This window comes from Antechinus flavipes, chromosome 6, assembly GCF_016432865.1.
Source record: "Antechinus flavipes isolate AdamAnt ecotype Samford, QLD, Australia chromosome 6, AdamAnt_v2, whole genome shotgun sequence".
Classification (NCBI taxonomy): Eukaryota; Metazoa; Chordata; class Mammalia; order Dasyuromorphia; family Dasyuridae; genus Antechinus; species Antechinus flavipes.
In genome coordinates, this window is record NC_067403.1 from 263280635 (window position 1) to 263305019 (window position 24385).

Below are 24385 nucleotides of genomic sequence, written 5' to 3' on the forward strand. Positions count from 1 at the left end.
ATGCGGGGGGGCCGCGAGATGCAGGGGGGCACGAGATGCAGGGGGGGCCGCGAGATGCAGGGGGGGAACGAGATGCAGGGGGGCCACGAGATGCAGGGGGGGCCGTGAGATGCAGGGGGGCACGAGATGCAGGGGGGGCCGCGAGATGCAGAGGGGGCACGAGATGCAGGGGGGGCCGTGAGATGCAGGGGGGCACGAGATGCAGGGGGGGCCGTGGGATGCAGGGGGGGCACGAGATGCAGGGGGGGCCGTGGGATGCAGGGGGGCCCTTCCCTTAGGGAGCCACGGGAGAGTGATCCCACAGGCCAGCACAGAGCCCACGACCAGCCAGAGCAAGGTGCAGCCCCGGCAGGATTCCGGCCCGGAGCCTTGGGGGCCCTGGGCGAGGCTGCTCTGGGCCGTCCTGTCCCTGGGGGAGAGGGGACAGCGTGGTTGGGCTCGCGCCACCCCTGGCCCTGCCCCCGATACCCCGACACAAAGAGTCCGACACCGTCTCTCTGCACAGTTTTATTAATCAAGAGTAAAAAGAGTTGGACAAGATCAGTCTCCACAGAAAATAAATATCTCTTGTAAGCAGTGGAAGGGACAGCTGAGAGAGCCCGAGATTCGGGGCCGGCAGAGGGCGGGGGTGGGCGGCGCTCAGCTCCTGGACCGCGGCAGGGCCCGGCGCGAGCGGCTCTGGGGGCCCTTCTTGCCCCTCGTCAGGGGGACGTCGCAGACGGTGTCCTGGCACCCGCAGCTCTCGATGTAGGTGAACTCGTGGGCCAGCGAGCCCCCTCCCTCGCAGTCCAGGTCCACCACCCTCCGGCTGGTCTTCATCTCCTTGCAGCAGGAGCAGCGGTGGTCCATGCTCTGCGCCTCTTCCGAGTACCTGGGGGGGAGACGCCGAGGGGGGAGATGCCGAGGGGGGGAGACGCCGAGGGGGAGAGACGCCGAGGGGGGGAGACCAAAGGCTGGTCCCTTTCCCTTCCCGGGTGGGGGCAGGGGGCTGGTGGCCCCCTCTCCGGGCCAGCCCTGGCCCACCAAAGCCCCCCCACCAAAGGGCTCTCACAGAGGGAGCCCACCAGCTGGGCCCAAGGCTGCCCCCCCCAATCCGCAGTCCCGCCACTGACCTGGCAAACGTTCCACAGGCTCCGGCGCAGTGATTGATCAGCATTTCCTTCCTACATTTCCCCACAGAAATCACCTCCCGGCTGGGCACGGTGGAGCAGGGCATCCTGGTCTCGTTGCGGTACGTGCCTTGTGGGGAGGGGAGGAGGAAGGAGAGAGGAGCACTCAGAAAGGTGGAACGTGTGGCTTCTCCATCCTCCCCGAGCACCAGCATCTCCCCGGCACCGAGATCCGGGTCCCTGCTTCTGAACGGCCCCAGCTAAACCCTGGCCCGAAGCGGGCCCCCTGCACATGGGGCCTAGGCCCACGGAAGTTCCTTTAATGTTTGTGGGAGAGAGGCAGGGAGGGAAGAAGGGAGAGACAGAGGGAGGGAGGGAGAGAAGGAGGGAGGGAGGAATAAAATAGGAGATGGTGGCTTCCAAGGGTGAGAGACTCATTTGGTCCCCAGAGGAAGGACATGGAGTCCCGGTCCCCTCCTGTCCCGGGTCCCCTCCGATCGCTTTCTCTACAATTCCTCCAAGTGGCTCCGGAATAGAGGGGTACAAGAGCCCCTCTCAGCCCCCCCTTGTGCCCCCGGCCACTCTGGCAGGGGCAGGCTCCTTGAGACAAACAGGAGCTGGTACTCACATGTCTTGCAACAGCCGTTATCCATCAGCTTAATTGTGCCCTAGGAAAGAGAGAAGCCCTCCCTGAGTCTCCAAAGAACTGGGATAGGGGCCCCATTTCTGTGCCTTAAGCAGTCAGAGGATGGCAGGGGTTCTTTACCCGGGGGGGAAGGAACATGGGAGCCACGGCATGTAAAGGAAGAATGAGGCTCATTCTGCTCGACCCTAGAGGACAGTGCAGGAGCAGGGGGGCGGCAGCCTGACCGTCCTCCTCCTAGAGCCATCCCTGCCCGCAGGGGCCTCCGAGACTAGTGGCGCCCCTCGGGGCCATTTCTGGGGCAGGGGCTGACTGGGCCCAAGGCCCCCAAGGCCCTTCTGGTGCCGAGATTCTGAGAGGGTTCAGTGAGGGCGAGACCGAGCAGAGCAGGGTCAGCTCCTCCGAGCCGGGATTCTCCCGCGAGCATCCCCAGCTGGGCTGAGGCTCCTGCGGCCTCCCTGCGGCCTCCCTCCTGCCCGCCCGCCAAAGCGAGCCCCGGGGAAGGGGCCACTCACAGGCTGGCAGGAGCCCAAGTCCAGGTCAGGACAAGTGATTTCGGAGACAGAGGAGATGAACTGGTCCTGGAGCTTCACACAGCTATAGATGGTGCAGTTGTCCTGAGGGTCCTTCTTCATCTCACCAGGCTGTACGGGCAGAAAGCGGGAGGAAAAGGGAGGAGAGAAGGAAAGGGGGAGGGGGGATGGGAGAAATGGAGGGGGAGGGGAGAGGGGAGGGGGGATGGGAGAAATGGAGGGAAAGGGGGAGGGACAGAGGGAAGGGGAGGGATATAGAGCCGGGGAGAGAAGGGACAGGAGGTGGAAGGAAAGAAGGGGAGGGGACAAAGAAGGGACAGGAGAGGGACAGAGAAACAGGGGAGAAGGAAAGGAGAGAAGGGAGAGGAGGATAGGGTGGGATGGGAGGAAAAAGGAAGGGAAGAAATAGAAGGGAGGGAAAGGGGGACGGGCAGAGGGGAGGAGAGGAGGTTAGGGCAGAGATCCAGTCTGTCCCAAGCTTTGTCTCTCAGCATCCCCCTCTACTTCGGAGTTTTCCTCGCCCGTTTTCCAAGCCCACGACAACGGGTTCCGGGGCGTCCACACTGACCTTGAGAAGCATGAGGCTGCCAGTCTGGTGCATCACACAGTGGGTCTGCTCGCACTTGGGGCAGCATTGGCCTGGCACCTTCACGAGTTCAAAGCCCTAGGAAAGGCCCAACACAGAGCGTGGGGATGTGGCCCCCCAGCCTGGCGCGGGCCCCCCTAAGTCCAGGCTCCCAGGGCAAGCAGAGGCACAGGGCCAGGCCTGCTCCCCCAGAAAGGCCCCGGGACACGGCAGGAGAGCCCCGCAGGGCGGGCAGCCCCCCTCCCCCGCAGGCACTCACGGGCTTGCAGGAGATGTTGCAGGGCACGTGGTTGCAGGAGATGATGTTCAGCTGAGTGGAGGAGTTGACCCTCTCTGTGCAAACACACTCCTGGCATTTATCGGAGTACACTGGAGAGCCGGGCTGTGAGGGCAAGAAGGAAAGAGGGAGGCAGGGAGGGAGGAGACAGAGACAGAGAGAGGGGGCTGTGAGTGGCTGGGAGGGGGCAGAATGCCCGGGGCCCATCCAGAGGCTGGGGGACGGTCAGAAGCTGGGCCCCACCTGGAACCACACCTGGCCCACTCAAGCCAAGGCCGGGGCTCCAGGGAACTCGCCTCTCCTGCTAAGCTCACAGGCCCCACTCCCCCGCGCCCTGCTCCCCTCCCAGTGCCCCCCCCCGCCATGTTCCGGGAGACTGCAGAGCTCACCTTGTATTCAGCTCCATCCAGGACGCAAACGCCCTTGGCCTCTGGGAAGAAGGAAGGAAAAGAGGCGTTGGGCACCTTCAGAATGCGGGCTTCCGGGCCCCTGCCCCCCATGGGCCCCCCATGCCCCTCCTCGTAGCCAAGAACTCCTCCCAATCAGGTCTAGAAAGAACCTGCCCCCAGGTTCTGGGAAGGGCTGTTGGGACTCAGGCAGCTCCCAGTCCTTTGTCTCCAAACCAGTGCCCAGTGGGTGCCGCTGGCCCGGAGGCCTCTGTCCGGAGCATCTGGCCTGGACCTCCCCTCTGCCTCCCCAGGGCCAAGCTCTCACAGGTTTTTGTCTCCAGGTCACTAGCAGGGAGCCCAGCCCAGCAAGTATCAGGGAGCGTTGTGTGGAAATACCCCAAAAGTCCAGTTGTTACAAGAGGGGAAGGAGAGGGGTCACCGGGCCGCCCCCTGCAGCCTTGGGTCATTGGGCAGCTCCCCACAGGGGCCACGGCCCCCCACGGACCACCAGGTGCCCCAGCTCCCGCCCGGCCCTTCCCTGGAGGCCGAGCCCACCCCGCCTGGCCTCGGGCAGCTGCTATGGCCAGCCCGGCAGTGAAGCAGCCCAGGGGGGTCCCCGGGTCCTGGAGGGCGGGACTTACCGCAGGTGTGGACGGGGCAGCACTTGCCAGGGACGATCTGGGTCTTTAACTCGAATCCCAGCTTACACTCGGGCAGCTCGGTTCTGCACAGGCTCGTGTTGCACTCTGTGAGAACAAAGGAGGACACGGTCTGGGTAGGCAGGGGCAGGGAGCTGGCCTGGGGCCGCTGACCTCCGCCCGGCAGAACCACAGGGCTGAGCTGGTCCTAAGGGGAGCCTCGGGCTGAGCCTGGCTCAGGACAAGCCGCCTGACATCGGGGAGCCAGTGGGCACAGAGTGGGGGCCACGAGGTTTGGGTCTGAGTGAGGCTCATGGCCTCTCCCCTCCGGCCCTTGGCTCAGCCAGGCACTTCTGGGGGTCCGAGAGCAGGGGAATCACATGAATGTGCCACCAGCAGCCCTGGAGGAAGGTGCCAGGTTCAAGTCCTGACCGAGAGCCTTTCCCCTGTGAGCCCAGCATCCTTCTCTGTAGAATGGGGACAAGGCTAGGCGGGTTTGCAGAACAAGCTTTTATTGGGGGCTCCCCCGGGAAGGGTTCCAGGAAGTGGAGCCCATCCCCAGGACCCGAGGGAGGGACCACAGCCACCCGGCCCAGCCCCCCTTACTGCAGTAGGTCCGGTTGCAGCAGGTGTCGATGGGGTCCACCTCGATGACCGGGTACGTGCCCTCCTCTAGGCACTGCTGAGGCTCTGTCTGGGCACAGTGTTTCTCCTCGCACACAATGCCGCTGCCTCCCTCCAGGCAGATACAGTTCTTGCAGTCAAACTCGAAGCGCTCCCCAAACTAGCAGGGCAAAAAAGGCAGAGGGGATGAGAGAGGGGGAAGGTGGGGGGGGGGACCCGGGGGTGAGGAGAGATCCTGGCAGGGTTCCCCACTTCCCTGGGGGCACAGAGCCTGCCAATCGGCTCCTGCAGCCAGGAGGCTGACTGCTCTATGGGCAAGGGGCCCCATTGCCAGCCTGAGCCTGCCAGCCAAATCAAAGCCAGCTTTGATCTCCTCAATGGAAAACCACCTCCAGCTCAGCCTCCCAAGATCCCTCTGACCAGAGAGAAGGGAAGAAGCAGGAGAAGACCCCTGGCCCACCCGCTCCGGCTGTGGGCTTCCTCTGCCCGCAGACCCCAAGACCTAGTGCCAGGCCACAGGAGACAGCCGGGGCTCAGCACTCTCAGAAAAGAGACATCTCTTCCCCTTTAAGAGGATGAGATGCCAGGTTTGCCCAAGAGACTGAGTGCCAATGCCCCAGCGTGGCCAAAGACTCTGGTTTCTGTGGCCTTTCCCAGACTTCTGGGGGTCCCAGCTGCCCCACTGTGCCCACACCCCAAGCCTTCCACAAGAGCACCCAGGACACGGAGTTCAGACAGACCTCTCTGGGCACGTTGTCCGGTCCCACACAGCCTGGGGAGAAAGAAAAAGGTCATAGGAGTGGGGACATTCAGGGTCGCGGCCCCCGCAAGCCTGCCCCTCGAAAGCCAGTCCAACCTACCACAGGTCTGCACACAGACGTCGACGCCGGGGGCAAAGGTGATGGTGCCCTCAGGACAGAAGCAGCCTTCCATGGTCCGGTTGTCCGAGGGCTCATCCGGGCTGCAAGAAGAGGGACGGAGAGGTCAGACTGGGCTCCCTGCCTTTGGCCTTCTCTCCGCAGACTTCCTGCCTTCCAGGGCAGCATCCTGAGAGGTCCGGCCATGAGCACAAGCTTGGCGGGTATTGGAGCTTTCAGAGAGGCTTTTGGGGAGCCGGTGGAGGCGGGAGCCGGCAGAGGTGGGGAGCCAGCAGCCCCGGGCAGGTGGGCCTGGGAGCCGAGCTCTGGCTGCTGGCACCGGTACCAGAAGGAAGGAAGGAAGGTCAGAGGGCAGGGAGGTGAGGCCGAGGAGGGACCCCTCACCTGGACTGGCAGGTTGGCTCCTTGGCAGGTCCACAAGCCTTGTACTCCCGGTGGGCTGGACACGTCACCGCTGGGGACAGAAACAAACCCAGTGAGAGTGATGTCCCAAAGCGGGACAGCCTCTGATGGGGGAGCCCTAGTGGGGGAGCCTCAGCACAAGTCCCAGTGGGAGCCTCAGCAGGACCCTCAGCAGGAGCCCCAGTGGGAGCCTCAGCAGGACCCTCAGCAGGAGCCCCAGAGGGAGCCTCAGCAGGACCCTCAGCAGGAGCCTCAGCAGGAGCCCCAGAGCTCAGCCCCGACTGCGGCCGTAGCCCTACTCACCGCAGAGCCCGCCGGTGTGCTCTCGCCAGTTAACGCAGACGCCCTCGTGCGCGCAGAGGGCTGCGTAGGTCTGCAGACTGGCACACTCCATGCCAGAGTCAGGCACGAAGCAGCTGTCAAAGATGCAGGCATCGTAGTAGTGCTGGGGTGGGGCATATTTGTGGCACTCAGCAAACAGACTGGAGGGAGAAACAGAGGCAGCTCATCAGTGTGCCCGCTCTGCCTCGGGCACATCCACCAGCTACCCCAAGGCCACACCCAAGTGTGGTCCTCCGGGCACAGGTGCCCACCCCAGACTGGCACTGCCGGGCACATCATGCTCAGGGCTCTAGGGGGCCAGCAGACAGCCTGGTGGACTCGCCTCCCCGAGGAATGAGGACACCTTTGGGACACCCCAGGTGAATGAGCTGGACCTGGGGGAAAGTGATACTGGAAGAGAGGGGGAAAGGAGATCTGACAGGGAAGAGCCTGGGACTTCTTCCCTGACTGAGGCTGCCGAGCAGCTGGGAGGGTCCCCAGGGCATGTGGGCCTGTGCCAGCCCTTTGCTGGCTCCCTGGCTGACCACCTACAGCTGCGCCCACACTGACGCTGAGGCCTCGAGCCCCCGACATTGATGGTTGGTCCTCAGAGGGAGAGAAGGGAGAAGGTGGGCCTGGGCGTCATAGGGTCGGGGTGTCAGGGTACCTGCCCTTGATGAGCTCACAGAGAGGCGAGGGGTTACAGCCTGGGAGAGGGGTCGCCATGCCGGGCTTGGTAACGGAGGGAGCTTTGGTGGTGAAGCTGGAGTGGGGGCAGTGCGGTTTCGAGGGGTCATTGACCACCCACTCATCGGCCATGATCTCGCAGTCGGAGATGACCTCTCCACTGGGCAGCATGCAGTCATCGGCTGTGTTGTTGGTGCAGGTGCCTGGGAGAGAGGAAGGTCCTTCAGGACTTCGGAGCCAGGGCCCAGGGCCTGCAGCTCCTCCCCAGGTGCCCCCTGGTCCTTTGGGGATCCCCTGGGGCCCAGAGCCTGAGTCCTGGCCATCCCAAGGTTCTGCTCAGCGAACGTCTGCACAGGTCTATGGTGGGGACCACTTGGAGGCAGCGGGATGTGAAGCAGCTCTTGGGGCACAGGGCAGAGCACTGGGATCTGGGGTGTCCACCGGGCAAGACACAAGCTGTCGGCCCGCTGGCTCAAGTCTCCACGGGGAGTGTTTGTCCCTGAGCCTGCCTCCCTACAGAATCCCAACAGGTTCGCACCAAAGGCTGGGCAGGGACTGAGGCTGACCCGAGACCTTGGAGTAGAAAGCAAGAGTGATCTCTCTCTCTCTCTCACACACACACACACTCACAATCACACACACTCACTCACACACACATACATACATACATACACACACTCACACACACATTCACGTGAGCACAAGTGCACACGTACACACACACAGACCCAGACTGCACTCTTGGGGCTGGGAGAGAACGCAGAAGTTCAGCCCTACTGAGAGGAGGAGGAACCCAGTCCTCCCCAACAGCCGCTTCCACCCCGGGGGGCTCCCGAGGCTCAGGACAGAATCCTTACCACACTGGCCTTTGGTGTTGTTGCCAAATTTGTTGAAAGGCATCTTGATGGAAAAGGAAAGGCCGTTGTAGGACACCAGGACGCCGAGCTCCCGGATTTCCACCACGTAATTAATGCCGGCCTCATAGACCTCGAGGCCGTACTTCCGATAAGGCAGTGCTACGGCCTGCTTGTTCACCAGCACCTGCAGCGCAGAGAGGGGTCGGTCGGGGGGCTGAACTCCCCGAGCAGCTGGGGGCAGGGGGCAGGGGGAGGCGGGACACCTCCACTTCTTAGAACCCCGAATTCCTTTGGGACTCAGCTCAAAATCCCCCCTCCTGTGCCGCCATCCCCATAGCCTAGTGCCTTCGCTCCCCTAGGACACTCTGTCTCCACTCTGTGTGAATCTTGCATATATTGTTTCATACGGACCTTGTGTGGATGTGCTGTCGTGGATCTCATGTATACCTAGTTATTGTATGTTTTCTTCCCCAGTAAAATGTGAGTTCTCGAGGACGGGGCTCACCTTCCTCTCTCTAAGCATCCCTGACACTCGGCACAATGCCTGGCTCGTGCCAAGTCCCTCCTGAATGTTTGCTGATCGATCGAGAGTCCCTTGCTCAGTGCCCCCCCCCCGCCCCTTGCTTTGGGCAGTGCCCTGTGGTTCAAAGCGCCAGACATAGGCAAGCTGAGCCACTCGACAGCGCACCTGGACCTTCATGGGGGCCATGTTGATGGTCTTGATGAGAACCTCCTGGGTCTCGTGCCTCACGATGAGGGTGCGTGGGCAGGACACCTTGTCATTGACGTCACAGTGGTAGTTGTCGATGTAAATGCCAAAATTGTCCACAGTGGGAGAGATCTCTTCCACAAGCACATAGGTGCAGTTTCCCTGGTAGCTGTAGTACAGCCCGTCAAAGGTGGTGTAGTGGGGGTCTCCCCAGCCGGTACAGTAACCTGGAAGAGCAGCACTTACCCTGAGCTGGGCCCTGGGTGGGGATCCCCAAATCCCCCCTTGGAGAAGGGGGAAGGAGGTCCCCAAATCCCGCCTTGGAGAAGAGGCATTAGGCGCCATTTGCATATGAGGTGGCTGGCTTAGGCCCCTGTCCTGAGAATTCCGGTGCCCAAATTTCCCAAAGGAGCTGCCCGGTCACCTAAGCTCCCGAGGGACCCTCGAGATTTCACTTTCTTTCTTTTAGTCCAGCACCTGGGACAGTTCCCGACACTCTTTGTCAATGGCTGCTGAATTGAATGAGACTCTCCCTGCCCTGCAGCAGCCCCCATCACTCTCTTCTGGGTCACAAGAGGTGAAAGCCCCCCCCCCAGAAGAAGCAGAGGGTACAGTGGATGCAGGAAGGGGCCGGCTACTTACAGTCACACTCCCAGTGGCCACAGCAGCCATCGGGGTCCAGGACCCACACGGGGTTGAGGCCGTTGCTGCACACTGGCTTGGGGGGTGGGTCGCACACCTTCTCAAAAATCTCCACTGTGTTGTCATGCTTGCACACGGCCATGGTACAGTTACACAGCCACCAGGTCTCGTTCTCCTACGACCACAGGAGTGGCAAGGAAAGAAAAGATCAGCTAAGCTATAGCTGCCACCAGCCTAGTTCTGTCCCTGACACGCCACGAGACTTAGAAAATGATCCCTTCTCCTCTCTGGGCACCTTGTACAATGTGGAAGAAATGGCCCTGACCATGAGAACAGTACTGAGCCGGAGTCCCTTTCTGCCCCTTCATTTTCCCATCTGCCAAATGGCACTAACAATCCTAATAACTAGTATCACTGATCCTTAGGGATGTGGTAAGACAACTATGGTCTTCCTGTGCTTGTTAGCAGTGATCGCCCAGCACCAGGGTGAATTCCAGGCAGTGCAGCCAGGCCTGGTGGCCCAGAGCTCTGGACCCAGAAGCCCCACACACGTGATAGAAAATTAAAACGCCCTTGGGTACAGGACACAGCACTGTGTATACCCCATAGTCTGAGGGAAGGAGGGGGAGGGATCCTTTCCATAGAATGGAGCCACATGTCTCTTTCACTGAGTAAATGAGCCTGACTCCTGAGCTTGGGCCTTTTCTGGGCCAGTTAGCTTGGAAGTGACTTGGTCACAGGCTATACCTGAGCACTCTTGTAAAAAAAATGTAAAGGCTTAATCTCACAGGTATAGATCTTACTAGTTCTACTTCTTTATGTTACAGATGGGCAAACTGAGGCCCAGAGGAAGAGACTAGTTGAACTCGCTCATGAAGGAACTGGGAGACCCAAATCTATTCCCATGCCCAGAGGAAACAGGACTTAGTTGGTGAAGCAGGGGCTTTATCTTTGGATATAGAGACGACAAGTCTCCAGGAACTCTTCCAGGGGCTGGGAGCAGTAGTCGTGTGGGCAAGTGGACTGGTCCTTAGCAAGGGCAGCCACAGACCTGCCGTGGTGGCACAAAGTCGGGGCAGCCTGGAGAGGGTGTTGTCTTAGGTGGGGTCGGCTCCGATGGGGTTGGCTTCGATGGGGTTGCTGGGGAGGTTGGCCTGGGGCTCTGTGTGGGCTGAGGTGTTGAAGGGCAGGACCAGTTGAAGATTTCAAACTTGCAGTCCAGGGAGCAGTTGACAAGATAGCAGTAGTCTCCATGTGTGCTATTGTACACTACGTCACCTGTCAAGGAAGAGAATCCTCTCCAGTGACCATGTTAAGTGGCGCAGTGGATGTGCCCAATATACAGATGGGCATAGTCACTGCACTGCACCAGAGCAGCTCCTCACCCCCACCACAGGGGCTGGCCCTTGGGGTGAGCTACCAGGGTCAAGGCTGCACAGATGCCAAACTGGTTACCAAGCAACACCTAGCATCCTCCCAAGAAGCCTTGGGGAATGAATCTGCTGTCATCGCATCTTACCTGGTCCATAATAGGTGTCATTCAAGATACAGCAGCTTATCTGGGTGGCCGTTGACATGCCGGTGCTGGTACTGATGCTCCAGGAGGGAGATGTGAGCGGGCTGGAGGTAGAGTTGGTGGAGAGCCCAGTGGTGGGGGTGGGGGTGGGGGTGGTACGGACTGTGATGGGGACGCTCACGCTGGGAGTGCTGGGGACAGGCTGGATGGGCGTCGTGATCTTGGAAAAGGTGGGCGTGGCAGTGGAAGTGGAAGGAGATGGGGTCTTGCTCGTTGTGGTCGTGGTGGTCTCTGCTACCACTGGAGTGGTGGGACCTGTGCCTAGAAACAGAGGGTTGAGAGGGCATACATTAATTCCACTGCTAAAGTCCGACCAAGGTAGGGCAGAGTTGGACTGGTTGCTGAATCTGACCAGGAGCTGGGAAGCATCAGGACATTAACTAACTGAAGGTTTTCAGCTCTGTAATTTCCTCCAATTAGCACAGGCGTGCCCCATCCTGGCCATCACGTAGAGAGCATGATCTTGGGTCTGCCTGTGTTGATCTCCCTTCCCATACATGTACACACATTACCAGCTGGAGTTTTGCGGGGCTCAGGACAGAGAGGGGCAAAGGCTTTCAAAGCAGCCATCCTCCAATGCTAAGGGCCCTAAGTATCCTCCCAAACCACCAGAGGTCCCCAAATTTCTCTGGGCCCCAAGGATTTGGATCCAGAGATTGCAGCAGATATTGGGGTCCCAAATGGCCCCAGGGAGAAGGTAACCTTTTCAGTTACCTTCCCAATACAAACATATCCCATGTTTCAAGAAAGTTTCCCTTCATAGCCACTGTGTTATGACGCAGCAGTCCCAGCTCTGTTCCCATTGGGGAAGAATAGAGCACTTCATGTGATGATCTCTCAATTAGTGGGGAATGCTTGGGGTGGTAGGCTTTTGGATCTAGGGAATGAGCTAAGGATTTGGAATTCTGACTTGAAATCTTGGCTCTTCTATTTAATACAGGTGTGAGCTTGGACAAATAAATAGCCAAAGCTCCTTGAGCCCTTTAATTTATTTTTCTCTGAGGTATTTTAAAGGAGGGGACTTGACCTTTTTTAAAGGTTGGGGGTTTGAGTTTTTATGGTGTCACCCTTCTCTAAGTTCTATAAACCTAGAATTTTTTGTCATAATAAAGGAATTCACTCGGAGGGAAGTTCAGAAACTAGTGATGAATAAATAGCTTTCCTTTGTTCTCGGAAAGTTTTGAGGATGACACTTGGCAAAGGAAGAAAAGAATCCAGTGGCCAGAAAAGAGATGAATAAGATGAAAGTAGGGTGACCTTTGAAAGAAGTCAAGTTACAGGACATAGCAATCCCTAACAGAAGACTTCACGAGAGCCTCATACTCCCAGGATTCTCCTTCCCAACTTCCTAACACTTGGCCATCCAGCCTCTACTAAAGGATCATCAATGAAGAAGAGCTCATCTCCTTTTGAAGCAGCTTATTCTACTAACTCTAATTGTTAGGAAGTTCTTCCTTATATCAAAAGTAAACGTTTGTTTGAGGCTGTATCCCCCACCCTACCTTGCTCCTGATTCTTCCTTCAAGGGTCAAATGAAATTGAGTTGATCTCTCTTCCACAGGACAATCCTTTCAATTTTGGAAGACAGTTCTCAGGTGCCCATCAAATCATTTTTCTCTCAAACTAAATCTCTCCTGAACATCCCCCAACACCTCAACTTTAATACTTTGATAGGTAGTGAATCTCATTTAAAAGCAGTGAGATAGAAATGGTGATCTGGGAAATATGATGCCTTCAACTATCAGGAATCCCAGGGCTTTTGTGTTACAAGATTTTTTTCTCTATTAAGTGAAAAATGGGGTTATTTATCCTAGAAGAACTAAAGGAAAGTCTTCTTTCCTTTATGGCTCATTTTTACCTGGAATGGGAACTGAAGTCACGATGATAGGAATGGCAGGTATAATACTTAGCATTAAGTTTTAAGATTGAGACATGGAAAAGAAAAAGGCCTGAGGAAGGTGCCTCACCTGTAGTAGTTGTTCTTGTTGGAGTTGGAGTCTCTGTTGTAGTTGTGGGAGGTGTTGGAGTCCCTACTGAAGTTGTGGATGGTGTCTCTGGGGTGGTCCGAGTTGATACTGGAACTGTGATTGTTGTCGTTGGTGTCTCTTTTGTGGTTGTGGATAAAATTGAGGTTGGAGTCTCTGACACAGTAACAGTTGGAGTTGGAGTCTTTGGGGTAGTTGTAGTTGGTGTAGCAGTGGGTATCTCTGTGATGGTGGTGGTGGTAGGGGAGGAGGATGGTGGGATCTCTGGAGGAGGGGTGGTAGTTGTGGAGTGTGGAGGGGTCTCGGTGGTGGTGGTGATGGTGGTGGTGGTGGGGGAGTAGGGTGGTGGGGTCTCTGGAGGAGGGGTGGTAGTTGTGGAGTGTGGAGGGGTCTCGGTGGTGGTGATGATGGTGGTGGTGGGGGGAGGAGGATGGTGGGATCTCCGGAGGAGGGGTGGTAGTTGTGGAGTGTGGAGGGGTCTGGTGGTGGTGGTGATGGTGGTGGTGGTGGGGGGAGGAGGATGGTGGGATCTCCGGAGGAGGGGTGGTAGTTGTGGAGTGTGGAGGGGTCTGGTGGTGGTGGTGATGGTGGTGGTGGTGGGGGAGGAGGATGGTGGGATCTCCGGAGGAGGGGTGGTAGTTGTGGAGTGTGGAGGGGTCTGGTGGTGGTGGTGATGGTGGTGGTGGTGGGGGAGGAGGATGGTGGGATCTCTGGAGGAGGGGTGGTAGTTGTGGAGTGTGGAGGGGTCTGGGTGGTGGTGGTGATGGTGGTGGTGGTGGGGGAGGAGGATGGTGGGATCTCCGGAGGAGGGGTGGTAGTTGTGGAGTGTGGAGGGGTCTGGGTGGTGGTGGTGATGGTGGTGGTGGTGGGGGAGGAGGATGGTGGGATCTCCGGAGGAGGGGTGGTAGTTGTGGAGTGTGGAGGGGTCTGGGTGGTGGTGGTGATGGTGGTGGTGGTGGGGGAGGAGGATGGTGGGATCTCTGGAGGAGGGGTGTAGTTGTGGAGTGTGGAGGGGTCTCGGTGGTGGGGGAGGAGGATGGTGGGATCTCCGGAGGAGGGGTGGTAGTTGTGGAGTGTGGAGGGGTCTGGTGGTGGTGGTGTGGTGATGGTGGTGGTGGTGGGGGAGGAGGATGGTGGGATCTCCGGAGGAGGGGTGGTAGTTGTGGAGTGTGGAGGGGTCTCGGTGGTGGTGGTGATGGTGGTGGTGGTGGGGGAGGAGGATGGTGGGATCTCTGGAGGAGGGGTGGTAGTTGTGGAGTGTGGAGGGGTCTGGGTGGTGGTGGTGATGGTGGTGGTGGTGGGGGAGGAGGATGGTGGGATCTCCGGAGGAGGGGTGGTAGTTGTGGAGTGTGGAGGGGTCTGGGTGGTGGTGGTGATGGTGGTGGTGGTGGGGGAGGAGGATGGTGGGATCTCGGAGGAGGGGTGGTAGTTGTGGAGTGTGGAGGGGTCTGGGTGGTGGTGGTGATGGTGGTGGTGGTGGGGGAGGAGGATGGTGGGATCTCCGGAGGAGGGGTGGTAGTTGTGGAGTGTGGAGGGGTCTGGGTGGTGGTGGTGATGGTGGTGGTGGTGGGGGAGGAGGATGGTGGGATCTCTGGAGGAGGGGTGGTAGTTGTGGAGTGTGGAGGGGTCTGGGTGGTGGTGGTGATGGTGGTGGTGGTGGGGGAGGAGGATGGTGGGATCTCGGAGGAGGGGTGGTAGTTGTGGAGTGTGGAGGGGTCTCGGTGGTGGTGGTGGGGGAGGAGGATGGTGGGATCTCGGAGGAGGGGTGGTAGTTGTGGAGTGTGGAGGGGTCTCGGTGGTGGTGGTGATGGTGGTGGTGGTGGGGGAGGAGGATGGTGGGATCTCTGGAGGAGGGGTGGTAGTTGTGGAGTGTGGAGGGGTCTGGGTGGTGGTGGTGATGGTGGTGGTGGTGGGGGAGGAGGATGGTGGGATCTCTGGAGGAGGGGTGGTAGTTGTGGAGTGTGGAGGGGTCTGGGTGGTGGTGGTGATGGTGGTGGTGGTGGGGGAGGAGGATGGTGGGATCTCTGGAGGAGGGGTGATAGTTGTGGAGTGTGGAGGGGTCTCGGTGGTGGTGGTGATGGTGGTGGTGGTGGGAGAGGAGGATGGTGGGATCTCCGGAGGAGGGGTGGTAGTTGTGGAGTGTGGAGGGGTCTGGGTGGTGGTGGTGATGGTGGTGGTGGTGGTGGGGGGGAGGAGGATGGTGGGATCTCCGGAGGAGGGGTGGTAGTTGTGGAGTGTGGAGGGGTCTGGGTGGTGGTGGTGATGGTGGTGGTGGTGGGGGAGGAGGATGGTGGGATCTCTGGAGGAGGGGTGGTAGTTGTGGAGTGTGGAGGGGTCTCAGGGGTGGTGGTGATGGTGGTGGTGGTGGGGGAGGAGGATGGTGGGATCTCTGGAGGAGGGGTGGTAGTTGTGGAGTGTGGAGGGGTCTGGGTGGTGGTGGTGATGGTGGTGGTGGGGGGGAGGAGGATGGTGGGATCTCTGGAGGAGGGGTGGTAGTTGTGGAGTGTGGAGGGGTCTGGGTGGTGGTGGTGATGGTGGTGGTGGTGGGGGAGGAGGATGGTGGGATCTCTGGAGGAGGGGTGGTAGTTGTGGAGTGTGCAGGGGTCTCGGTGGTGGTGGTGATGGTGGTGGTGGTGGGGGAGGAGGATGGTGGGATCTCTGGAGGAGGGGTGGTAGTTGTGAAGTGTGGAGGGGTCTCGGTGGTGGTGGTGATGGTGGTGGTGGTGGGGGAGTAGGGTGGTGGGGTCTCTGGAGGAGGGGTGGTAGTTGTGGAGTGTGGAGGGGTCTCGGTGGTGGTGGTAGGGGAGTAGGGTGGTGGGGTCTCTGGAGGAGGGGTGGTAGTTGTGGAGTGTGGAGGGGTCTCAGGGGTGGTGGTGATGGTGGTGGTGGGGGAGGAGGGTGGTGGGGTCTCTGGAGGAGGGGTGGTAGTTGTGGAGTGTGGAGGGGTCTCAGGGGTGGTGGTGATGGTGGTGGTGGTGGGGGAGGAGGGTGGTGGGGTCTTTGGGGTGGTAGGTGTAGGTGTTGGCGTTTCAGTCGTGGTGGTTGTAGGTGTAGATGTTGGAGTTTTGGTTGTTGTGGTAGTTGGTGAAGGTGTTGGTGTTGGAGTCTCGGTGGTGGTGGTGGTAGAAGGTGGTGGAGTCTCTGGAGAAGAAGTGGTAGTGGGTAAAGGTGTTGGAGTAGGAGTCTCTGTGGTGGTAGTGGTAGGTGTAGGTGTTGGGATCTCAGTGGTGGTAGTTGTAGGTGTAGGTATTGGAGTTTCAGTTGTGGTGGTAGTTGGTGAAGGTGTTGGTGTTGGAGTCTCGGTGGTGGTGGTGGTGGTGGTGGTGGTGGTGGTGGTAGAAGGTGGTGGAGTCTCTGGGGGAGGGGTGGCTGAAGGTGTTGGAGTTGCAGTCTCAATCGTGGGCGTGGGTGTCTCTGGGGTGGTTGTTGTGCCAGTTGTGGACACCGTTGTGGTACAGTGGACCGAAGGCTCACAGCAATAAACCTTGATTTCGTAATTGAGACAGAAAGGCATAGGGATTATTCCTCCTGGCTTTTGATCTTCATTTTTACACACCAGTCCCTCTGAAACATCACACACTACAACTTGTCCCAGTTCTTCCAGTGACTTGTCTGGATACATGCTGGCTCTGCATGTGATGTTGGTTACCCAGCCTTCATCCTGGCAAATATCTTTAACTGGTTCGAAGTCACCACCTGGTTTGTTGAAGTTTGGCTTTCCTGAATCAATCCAATCAGTCCAGTTACAGACAGGCTCACAGGGTGTTGGGGTTGGAGTCTCTGTGATGGTGGTCGTGGTTGGAGTGGGAGGGGTCTCAGTAGTGGTGGTGGTGGTGGGAGTCTTGGTGGTGGAAGTGAGTATAATTGTTGGAGTGGGATTCTCTGTGGTGGTTGTTATAGGTGTAGATGTTGGAGTCTCAATGGTAGTGGTGGTAGTGATGGTGGTGGTGGTAGAAGGTGGTGGAGTTTCAGTTGTTGTGGTAGTTGGTGAAGGTGTTGGTGTTGGAGTCTCGGTGGTGGTGGTGGTAGAAGGTGGTGGAGTCTCTGGAGAAGTGGTAGTGGGTAAAGGTGTTGGAGTAGGAGTCTCTGTGGTGGTGGTTGTAGGTGTAGATGTTGGAGTTTCTGTGGTTGTGGTGGTACTGATTATAGGGGGTGTTGGGGTCTCTGGGGTGTGGGTGGTAATTTTTGGTGTTGAAGTGGGAGTCTCTGTGGTGGTGGTTGTAGGTGTAGATGTTGGAGTTTCTGTGGTTGTGGTGGTACTGATTATAGGGGGTGTTGGGGTCTCTGGGGTGTGGGTGGTAATTTTTGGTGTTGAAGTGGGAGTCTCTGTGGTAGTGGTCATAGGTGTAGGTGTTGGAGTTTCTGTTATTGTGGTAGTTGGAGAAGGTGTTGGTGTTGGAGTCTCGTGGTGGTGGTGGTAGAAGGTGGTGGAGTCTCTGGGGAAGAAGTGGTAGTGGGTAAAGGTGTTGGAGTAGGAGTCTCTGTGGTGGTGGTTGTAGGTGTAGATGTTGGAGTTTCTGTGGTTGTGGTGGTACTGATTATAGGGGGTGTTGGGGTCTCTGGGGTGTAGGTGGTAAATTTTGGTGTTGAAGTGGGAGTCTCTGTGGTGGTGGTTGTAGGTGTAGATGTTGGAGTTTCTGTGGTTGTGGTGGTACTGATTATAGGGGGTGTTGGGGTCTCTGGGGTGTGGGTGGTAATTTTTGGTGTTGAAGTGGGAGTCTCTGTGGTAGTGGTCATAGGTGTAGGTGTTGGAGTTTCTGTTATTGTGGTAGTTGGAGAAGGTGTTGGTGTTGGAGTCTCGGTGGTGGTGGTGGTAGAAGGTGGTGGAGTCTCTGGGGAAGAAGTGGTAGTGGGTAAAGGTGTTGGAGTAGGAGTCTCTGTGGTGGTGGTCGTAGATGTAGGTGTTGGGGTCTCTGTGGTGATGGTTGTAGGCGTAGGTGTTGGGGTCTCTGTGGTGATGGTGGTGGTGGTAGTGGTAGTAGAAGGTGGTGGAGTCTCTGGGGGGGTGGTGGCTGAAGGTGTTGGAGTTGCAGTCTCAATCGTGGGCGTGGGTGTCTCTGGGGTGGTTGTTGTGCCAGTTGTGGACACCGTTGTGGTACAGTGGACCGAAGGCTCACAGCAATAAACCTTGATTTCGTAATTGAGACAGAAAGGCATAGGGATCATTCCTCCTGGCTTCTGATCTTCATTTTTACACACCAGTCCCTCTGAAACATCACACACTACAACTTGTCCCAGTTCTTCCAGTGACTTGTCTGGATACATGCTGGCTCTGCATGTGATGTTGGTTACCCAGCTTTCATCCTGGCAAATATCTTTAACTGGTTCGAAGTCACCACCTGGTTTGTTGAAGTTTGGCTTTCCTGAATCAATCCAATCAGTCCAGTTACAGACAGGCTCACAGGGTGTTGGGGTTGGAGTCTCTGTGATGGTGGTCGTGGTTGGAGTGGGGGGGGCCTCAGTGGTGGTGGGGGTAGTAGGAGTCTTGGTGGTGGTGGGGACCTGGGTGATGGTGATGGTGGTTTCAGTGGTGGTGGGGACCTCAGTGGTAGTGGGGACCTTGATGGTGGAGGTGATTATAATTGGTGGAGTGGGAGTCTCAGTGGTGGTCGTGGTGGTTGGAGTGGTGGTTGTCACTGTGGTTGTTGGACGTGACGGTGTCGTGGTGCTTGGTGGGCATTGGTCCATGGGTAGACAGCAATTGACCCGGATTTCATAGTCATAACAGAGGCCAAATGGTCCATTTCCAAACTGATCTTCATTTCTACAGATGAGTCCAGAAGACGTATCACACTGCATGTTCTGGCCAAGCTGATCCCAGCTGAGATGGGGTTCCTCAGCTGACCTGCACTCGATGTTTTCAGGGGCACTACATACCCCATCAAATCTTTCCCAGTCACCACCATTAGTGCCAGTAGTGGGATTATCCTCATTAATCCAATCAGACCAAAAACAGCATATTTCTAGGAAGGAAAATAAACATCACTATCTGATATTTGTGCCCGGCTGGGGAAGGGGGAGGAAAGAGAGCCCAAAGTGGGGGCACTACCACACTTGGTATTCGGGGGTCTTTGCCGTACCTAGTAAATTAACCTTTCCTAACCTTCCATTGCTCAGACTCCTAGGACCATAGAGGTCATCCAGTGAAAGTCTTTCACCAGACAAATGGGAACAACTACCCCTTAAGGACTCTTAAAACCCAGCTTCTATCCCGGGTCTTTTTCCTGGCACACCCATAGTTCCAGCATCACTTAATTTACTCCTAAGGCAAAGGAGTTAGTTGTGACCCCTAAGTCCTGGGGGAATCACTGCCACTGGGCTAGACCTGCCCTCCCCCCACCCCAACCTCCTTCAAGGCTCGCCCCCGGCCCTTCTCTGCCACGAGAAGTCACCAGACAAAGCAGACACAGTTCTGCTCTCGAAGACCATCCATCAGGTGGGAGCTGGGGACCGTACCTATCCTGGTGCTGGTGATGGTGGTGGAGGTGGTGGTGGGCAGAGTGGTGGTGGGAGAGCTGGTCGTCAGAGACGTGGTTGACATGATCACTGTGGTTGCGGGAGTTGTGCTCGTATTACAGATGTTGAAATATTGGGTCACGGTGCCATTGGGACCACACAGCTCCCAGATGCAGAAGGACCCATTCTGAGTCTGGTTAATTATCAGGCCTGAGAGGAACAAAAAGCAAGAAAGGGACCAATTAAGGGGTTGCCCCCTACAGGACACTCTTCATTCACACACCAGCAACTCCAAAAGCCCCCCAGCAGGTTCTTCCTCTCCTCCCCCAACTGGGTAGACCTTGAGAGCCTGCAGACCATAGGTTTGCATCCTCCCAGAGCAAAAGAAGAGCCAGAGCTCAGGCAAAAGCTTCAGAGCCAGAGGGGAGCGGAGGAGAGGAGCCGAAATAAAGAATGATTGCAAAGAGCTTAGAGGAGGGGGGCTCCCAGGGCCAATCCCTTTGACTCCCTGAGCCCCCACACCCAATCCATGTGGCCAGCCCAGGACTGAGGATCAGGACTGAGACCGGGTTCTCTCCAGGGCTCAGCAGAAAGCTCTACCAAAGGGCTGCAGCCCTCGAAGCCTAGAACCTGCTCCCAGGACTGCCCAGAAACTCTGAGAAGGGGACCTTCCATTGTCCCGTCAGTTTGTGATGGACACATTTAGCTGCTGGTGCCAGGGGGCAGGGGGAGCCCCTTCCCAGGGTATTCCTTCATTCATTCACTCATTCAGCCTACTGTCAGTAACGTCCCCGTGGAAAGATGGAAGAGCACATTACCTATCTCCTCCTTACAGGAGACGTTGGAAGATGATTCGCAAGTACTGCAAAGAAAGCAGAAGGATTCAGAGTCCAGGCACCAGGACCCATGTGCGCCAGCTGCCTCGGGTTTATGCCAGAAGGCTGGGATTCTCCGGGGCACCAGAGTGGGGGAGGTTTCCCACTGTGTCCGGCCTTCTCCTTTCTCACCCCTCACCCATCTCCTGGCACTCTCCTTCCATTCCCTGCCAAGATGCTCATTTTTCCCTCCAGCTATGCAAAGCCTCCATTCCAGCCTTCTCCCCAGACCTGCCTTCACCCAAGTGCCCAAGTTCCAGCACTCCCCTTCTGTCCCCACCCCTACAGCTCTCATTCCACAAATCTGATAATCTGGTCTATTTCACACTAAGTTAATAATAACTGATCATTGTAAGATCCCCCCTCGGGAGGTGTTGGGGAGCAGCTCTTTAAATGGTGGGATATGAAAACATTTTCTCCTTGAGTAGCTAAAATGAAATGGCTAAACCAAAAATGGGTATTTGTATCTTGCTGTAGCGCTTCTAAAGCCCTTGGTCTCACACCTTAAACATAGAGTCCTCCCCCGTGCTCTCAACCTCCACTTGGCGGCTGCTGGCTCCACCTCCACGGAATAAGATGCTCTTCCCATATCAAGCTCATCGCCTCAAAACTAACTCAAGCTTTGATTGACACCTGCTCCCCCAGCCCATCCCCCTCTTCCTTCTGATTGGAGACTGGAGGGGGAACCACCTTCCTTTATAGAGGGCAGGAACTGGACTGTCACTTTGCCCACACTTTGTATCTGCTGCCCCACCTGGTTTCAGCTGCAAGGAACGAGGTGCCGCCATTGCTCTCGTCTCCCACCCCCGCTCTCCTGCCTCCTTGTGTGTGGTACTTCCCTCCTTTCACTAGAGCATGAGTCCTTGGAGGGCAAATGTTAATTGCCCCCCTCCACCCCCTCAGTACTTGGCATAGTGCCTGGAACGGAGTAGGTGCCTCATAGATGTTGATTGGATTGGAATGGAATGATGGAGTCACTGATCGGGTAAGAGCCACATGGCAGGGTGGGCGCCATTTCTACTGCCCTTCCAGAGCTTTGGTCGATGGGTTCGCCCTTGCTGCCCACCCCCACTCCCATGCTCTGCATTGGGAAGCAAGTTTAGTTTTAAAAAGGGGGGGGGGGGCAAGGAAACAACAAGCTTCGATCCATCTACCCCTGAGAACAGATAGCCCTTTTCTCAGATTTCAGGAAACAGCCGGGAGAAAGGGGGGAAGATGGCGAGGGAGTGACGGAGCAGGTGGGGGAGGCTGATTTTTCCCCCAGGATGGACCTCCACGAAGAGCGTGGAGGCCCAACAGGTCCCGGAAGCTCACTTACCAAGACAGGCAAACGTCATCTGTGGGGATCTTCTCCCCGACTTCATAGCGGTCATCATTCACGTAGCAGCCGCACTGGTCAGCTGGCACACACTTTTTCTTGTCTTCATCAAAGATGGGCTTTTCTGGAGGGCATCTGGGATAGCAGCCTGCGGGTGACAGAGGGCAGAGGGAGGCGGGTCTGTAGCTGGCACAGCTCCCCCCGTACCCATTCCCGAACTAGCATTGCCTGAGGGCCACCCTGCGGGGGTTGGGTCACTTCCAAGCTGCCGTCTTCCCAAGACTTCCCGTGGCTGGACATTGCTCCTGGGCGCAGGAGGAGCTGAAGAGCTCCCTCACTGAGCAGGGTCTGCGCCGGCTTTCTGCCCTCCCAGCCCAGGCGGAAGAGGAGGGGGAATGGGAAGGAGGGATGCAACGGCCCCTCCCTGCGGCCCCGGGATCCAGCCCTCGGGCCGGGAGGGGGCCTTACCTTCCAGGTAGGACACCGAGATGTTGGAATGGATGTTGTTGATGGTGCGGCAGGTCTCAAAGCTCCGGTTCCCGCAGGGCTCGTAGTGCCATTCACACTCGTCGGGAGGGTTGTAGTAGTCACAGAATATCGCTGGAAGGGAGCGGAGGGAGACAGGAGCTGGTCACGGACCTGCTGCTCCGCGAGGGAACCGCAGCAAAGGGAGACCCGTGATCCCACGGAAGCTGGGAGAAGGGGAGGGGAGAAGCAAGCGGACCCTGCCCCCACCCCACGTGACGTGCCTGCTCCTTCACTCAACCCCGCCCCCCCCCGGAGCGGTCCCCACCCCCAGGAGCGGTCACTCACGGCACAGGTCGGGGGTCCTCCAAAAGACACAAGCCCCTTCCTTGGTGCACTCCTGGGCGTAGGAGGCCACGGCGGAACAGAAGCATTCACAGTCCCCTCCCGTGTCACAGGAACAGGAGTCATGGACGCAGGCGTCGTAGAAAGGAGTGGGGTCCACCTGTCGGGGAAACCCGCCTGAGTGTCCCTCCAGAGCCCAGGGACCCGGGCTGCCCTCAGGGGCTGCCAAGGCCCCTCCTCCATCTGCCCTCTGTCATTTATGGCTCTGTCTCTTGTATCTCTTTATCTCTTTCTGTCTATGGGGGGAGGGGGTCTGTCTCTCTCTTTCTCCCTCCATCCCCCCCATTTCTTTCTTTATCTATCTCTGTCACACACACACACACTCTCTCTCACACACACACACACACTCACACTCGCACACTCACACACACACTGGTAAGCTCCAGCTGGAAGACTGGAATGCTGCCTCCAGAGCATTCCCCCAGAGTCTGAGCAGTCAGAAGAGCCACCAAGGGGACCGGGAACATTTCTCTGACCCCAACCTGGCCCATGCTCTCCTCTCCCAGGGCAGTCAAGCATGGCCACCAAGAGCCCCTCAGGGTGACTGTCTGTCCCTTACCAATTCAGCATTAAAGGTCTGCTCATGGGGAACAGAGCTCACTGTCCTTGGTGCTAGAATCTCCAGGCCTGGCCCCTGCCCTCTACACCTTAAACCCGATGCCTCTGGTCCTTCCCAGAAGGTCCCCTGGTCTCTGACGGCCTCGGCTCTGGACAAGCTCCCCTCGGACTAAGTCAGCCCCGGGATAGAGGCGATGGGGCAGCCACGTCCCCGTCGGTGAGGGCGGCTCCCTTTGGCCACCCCCCTGGGAAATGGGGCGACGGCCCCCTCCCAGGACTGCCCACCAACCTTGCTGTGACAGACGCTGAACACTTGGCTCTTCAGAATGCTGCACTGTTTCTCTGCCCAGGACTGGCGGTGGGGGTTCACGGCACATGGTTCATAGGTCTTATCCACATCTGGGCAGGTGTGGGCTTCCTTCCAGCTGTTCCCAAAGTCCAGAGGGCTGGTGACAATCATGTGATCCCTCGTGGTGAAGTCATTGCTGGAACGGTCATCGAAGTTGCCACACAGCCCGCACACGGTGCCCTGGAAAGGAAATCCGCGTCGCCTCGGTTCTCGGGAGAGAGAGCCAAGGTGGCCTCGGGCCACGTGCCCCCCGCCGGGCTGGAAAGGCCGGGCTCTCCTTTTGTGGCCGACAGTCTAACACGGCAGCATAGGATTTTTGCTTTTCTTCCCAGGTTATTCCCCTTCCCAGGTGCTGCGCACATATGTTGTATCTAGGATATACGGTGGCATATTTAACATGTATGAGACTGCCTGCCATGGGGGGAGGGGAGGAGGGAGGGAGGGGAAAAGTCGGAACAGAAATAAGTGCAAGAGATAATGGTGTAAAAAATTACCCAGGCATGGGTTCTGTCAATAAAAACTTATAATAATAAAAAATTAAATTAAATTCTTAAAAAAGATGGCAGCATAGGGTGCCCATCGTCCCAAACTGGAGCTTCTCAGATGCAAGACCCCTTCTCCCCCCTCCCCCTATACCTCCCACCTGCGACAGCCAGCTCCCCCGATTGCCTTCCCGAGAGGAAGGGGCTCAGCTGGGCTCGGAACTCTCACCTTGAATGTCGGCGCGAGCTTGATGAAGATGGTCGTCCTCTTGTCCCAGATGACGATGATGCCGTTGCTGGCCTCGATGACCAGGTACTGACCCACCTCCCGCGTGGTGTAGGAGACGTGCTCGCCCACGTCGCGGTGAATCACCCAGCGGTGCTTCTCCTCCAGCTTGAGCTCGGTTCTCTGCGGGCACCAACAGGAAGGGCTCTCAGCGGGGGCTCCCCTCCTTCCCCCGGGCACTCACTCACACACACTCACACACACTCACACTCACACACTCAAACTCACACACATACACACACTCACACTCTCACACACACATACACACACTCACACTCACATACACACACACTCACTCACCCACTCACACTCACATACACATTTACTCACACTCA

At 57.6% G+C, this 24385-nt stretch overlaps 1 protein-coding gene across 1 annotated transcript in view; it reads right to left on the reverse strand.

Annotated features, from left to right (window-relative positions):
* Window positions 1–494: 494 nt before the first annotated feature.
* MUC2 (mucin 2, oligomeric mucus/gel-forming) overlaps window positions 495–24385 on the reverse strand; it is a 40933-nt gene continuing 17042 nt past the window's right edge. Inside the window, 30 exon segments of the mRNA XM_051967100.1 lie at window positions 495–871; window positions 1113–1239; window positions 1738–1777; window positions 2268–2396; window positions 2854–2949; window positions 3131–3253; window positions 3538–3578; window positions 4179–4283; window positions 4782–4959; window positions 5540–5571; window positions 5660–5760; window positions 6062–6131; window positions 6383–6561; window positions 7068–7290; window positions 7945–8128; window positions 8633–8880; window positions 9296–9470; window positions 10347–10573; window positions 10815–10973; window positions 12839–12923; window positions 13026–13145; window positions 15822–17260; window positions 17263–18819; window positions 19313–19522; window positions 20131–20174; window positions 21506–21653; window positions 21974–22105; window positions 22319–22475; window positions 23223–23462; window positions 23994–24173. Of these exon segments, the coding sequence (XP_051823060.1) occupies window positions 640–871; window positions 1113–1239; window positions 1738–1777; window positions 2268–2396; window positions 2854–2949; window positions 3131–3253; window positions 3538–3578; window positions 4179–4283; window positions 4782–4959; window positions 5540–5571; window positions 5660–5760; window positions 6062–6131; window positions 6383–6561; window positions 7068–7290; window positions 7945–8128; window positions 8633–8880; window positions 9296–9470; window positions 10347–10573; window positions 10815–10973; window positions 12839–12923; window positions 13026–13145; window positions 15822–17260; window positions 17263–18819; window positions 19313–19522; window positions 20131–20174; window positions 21506–21653; window positions 21974–22105; window positions 22319–22475; window positions 23223–23462; window positions 23994–24173 (6981 nt within the window). The 3' untranslated portion in view covers window positions 495–639.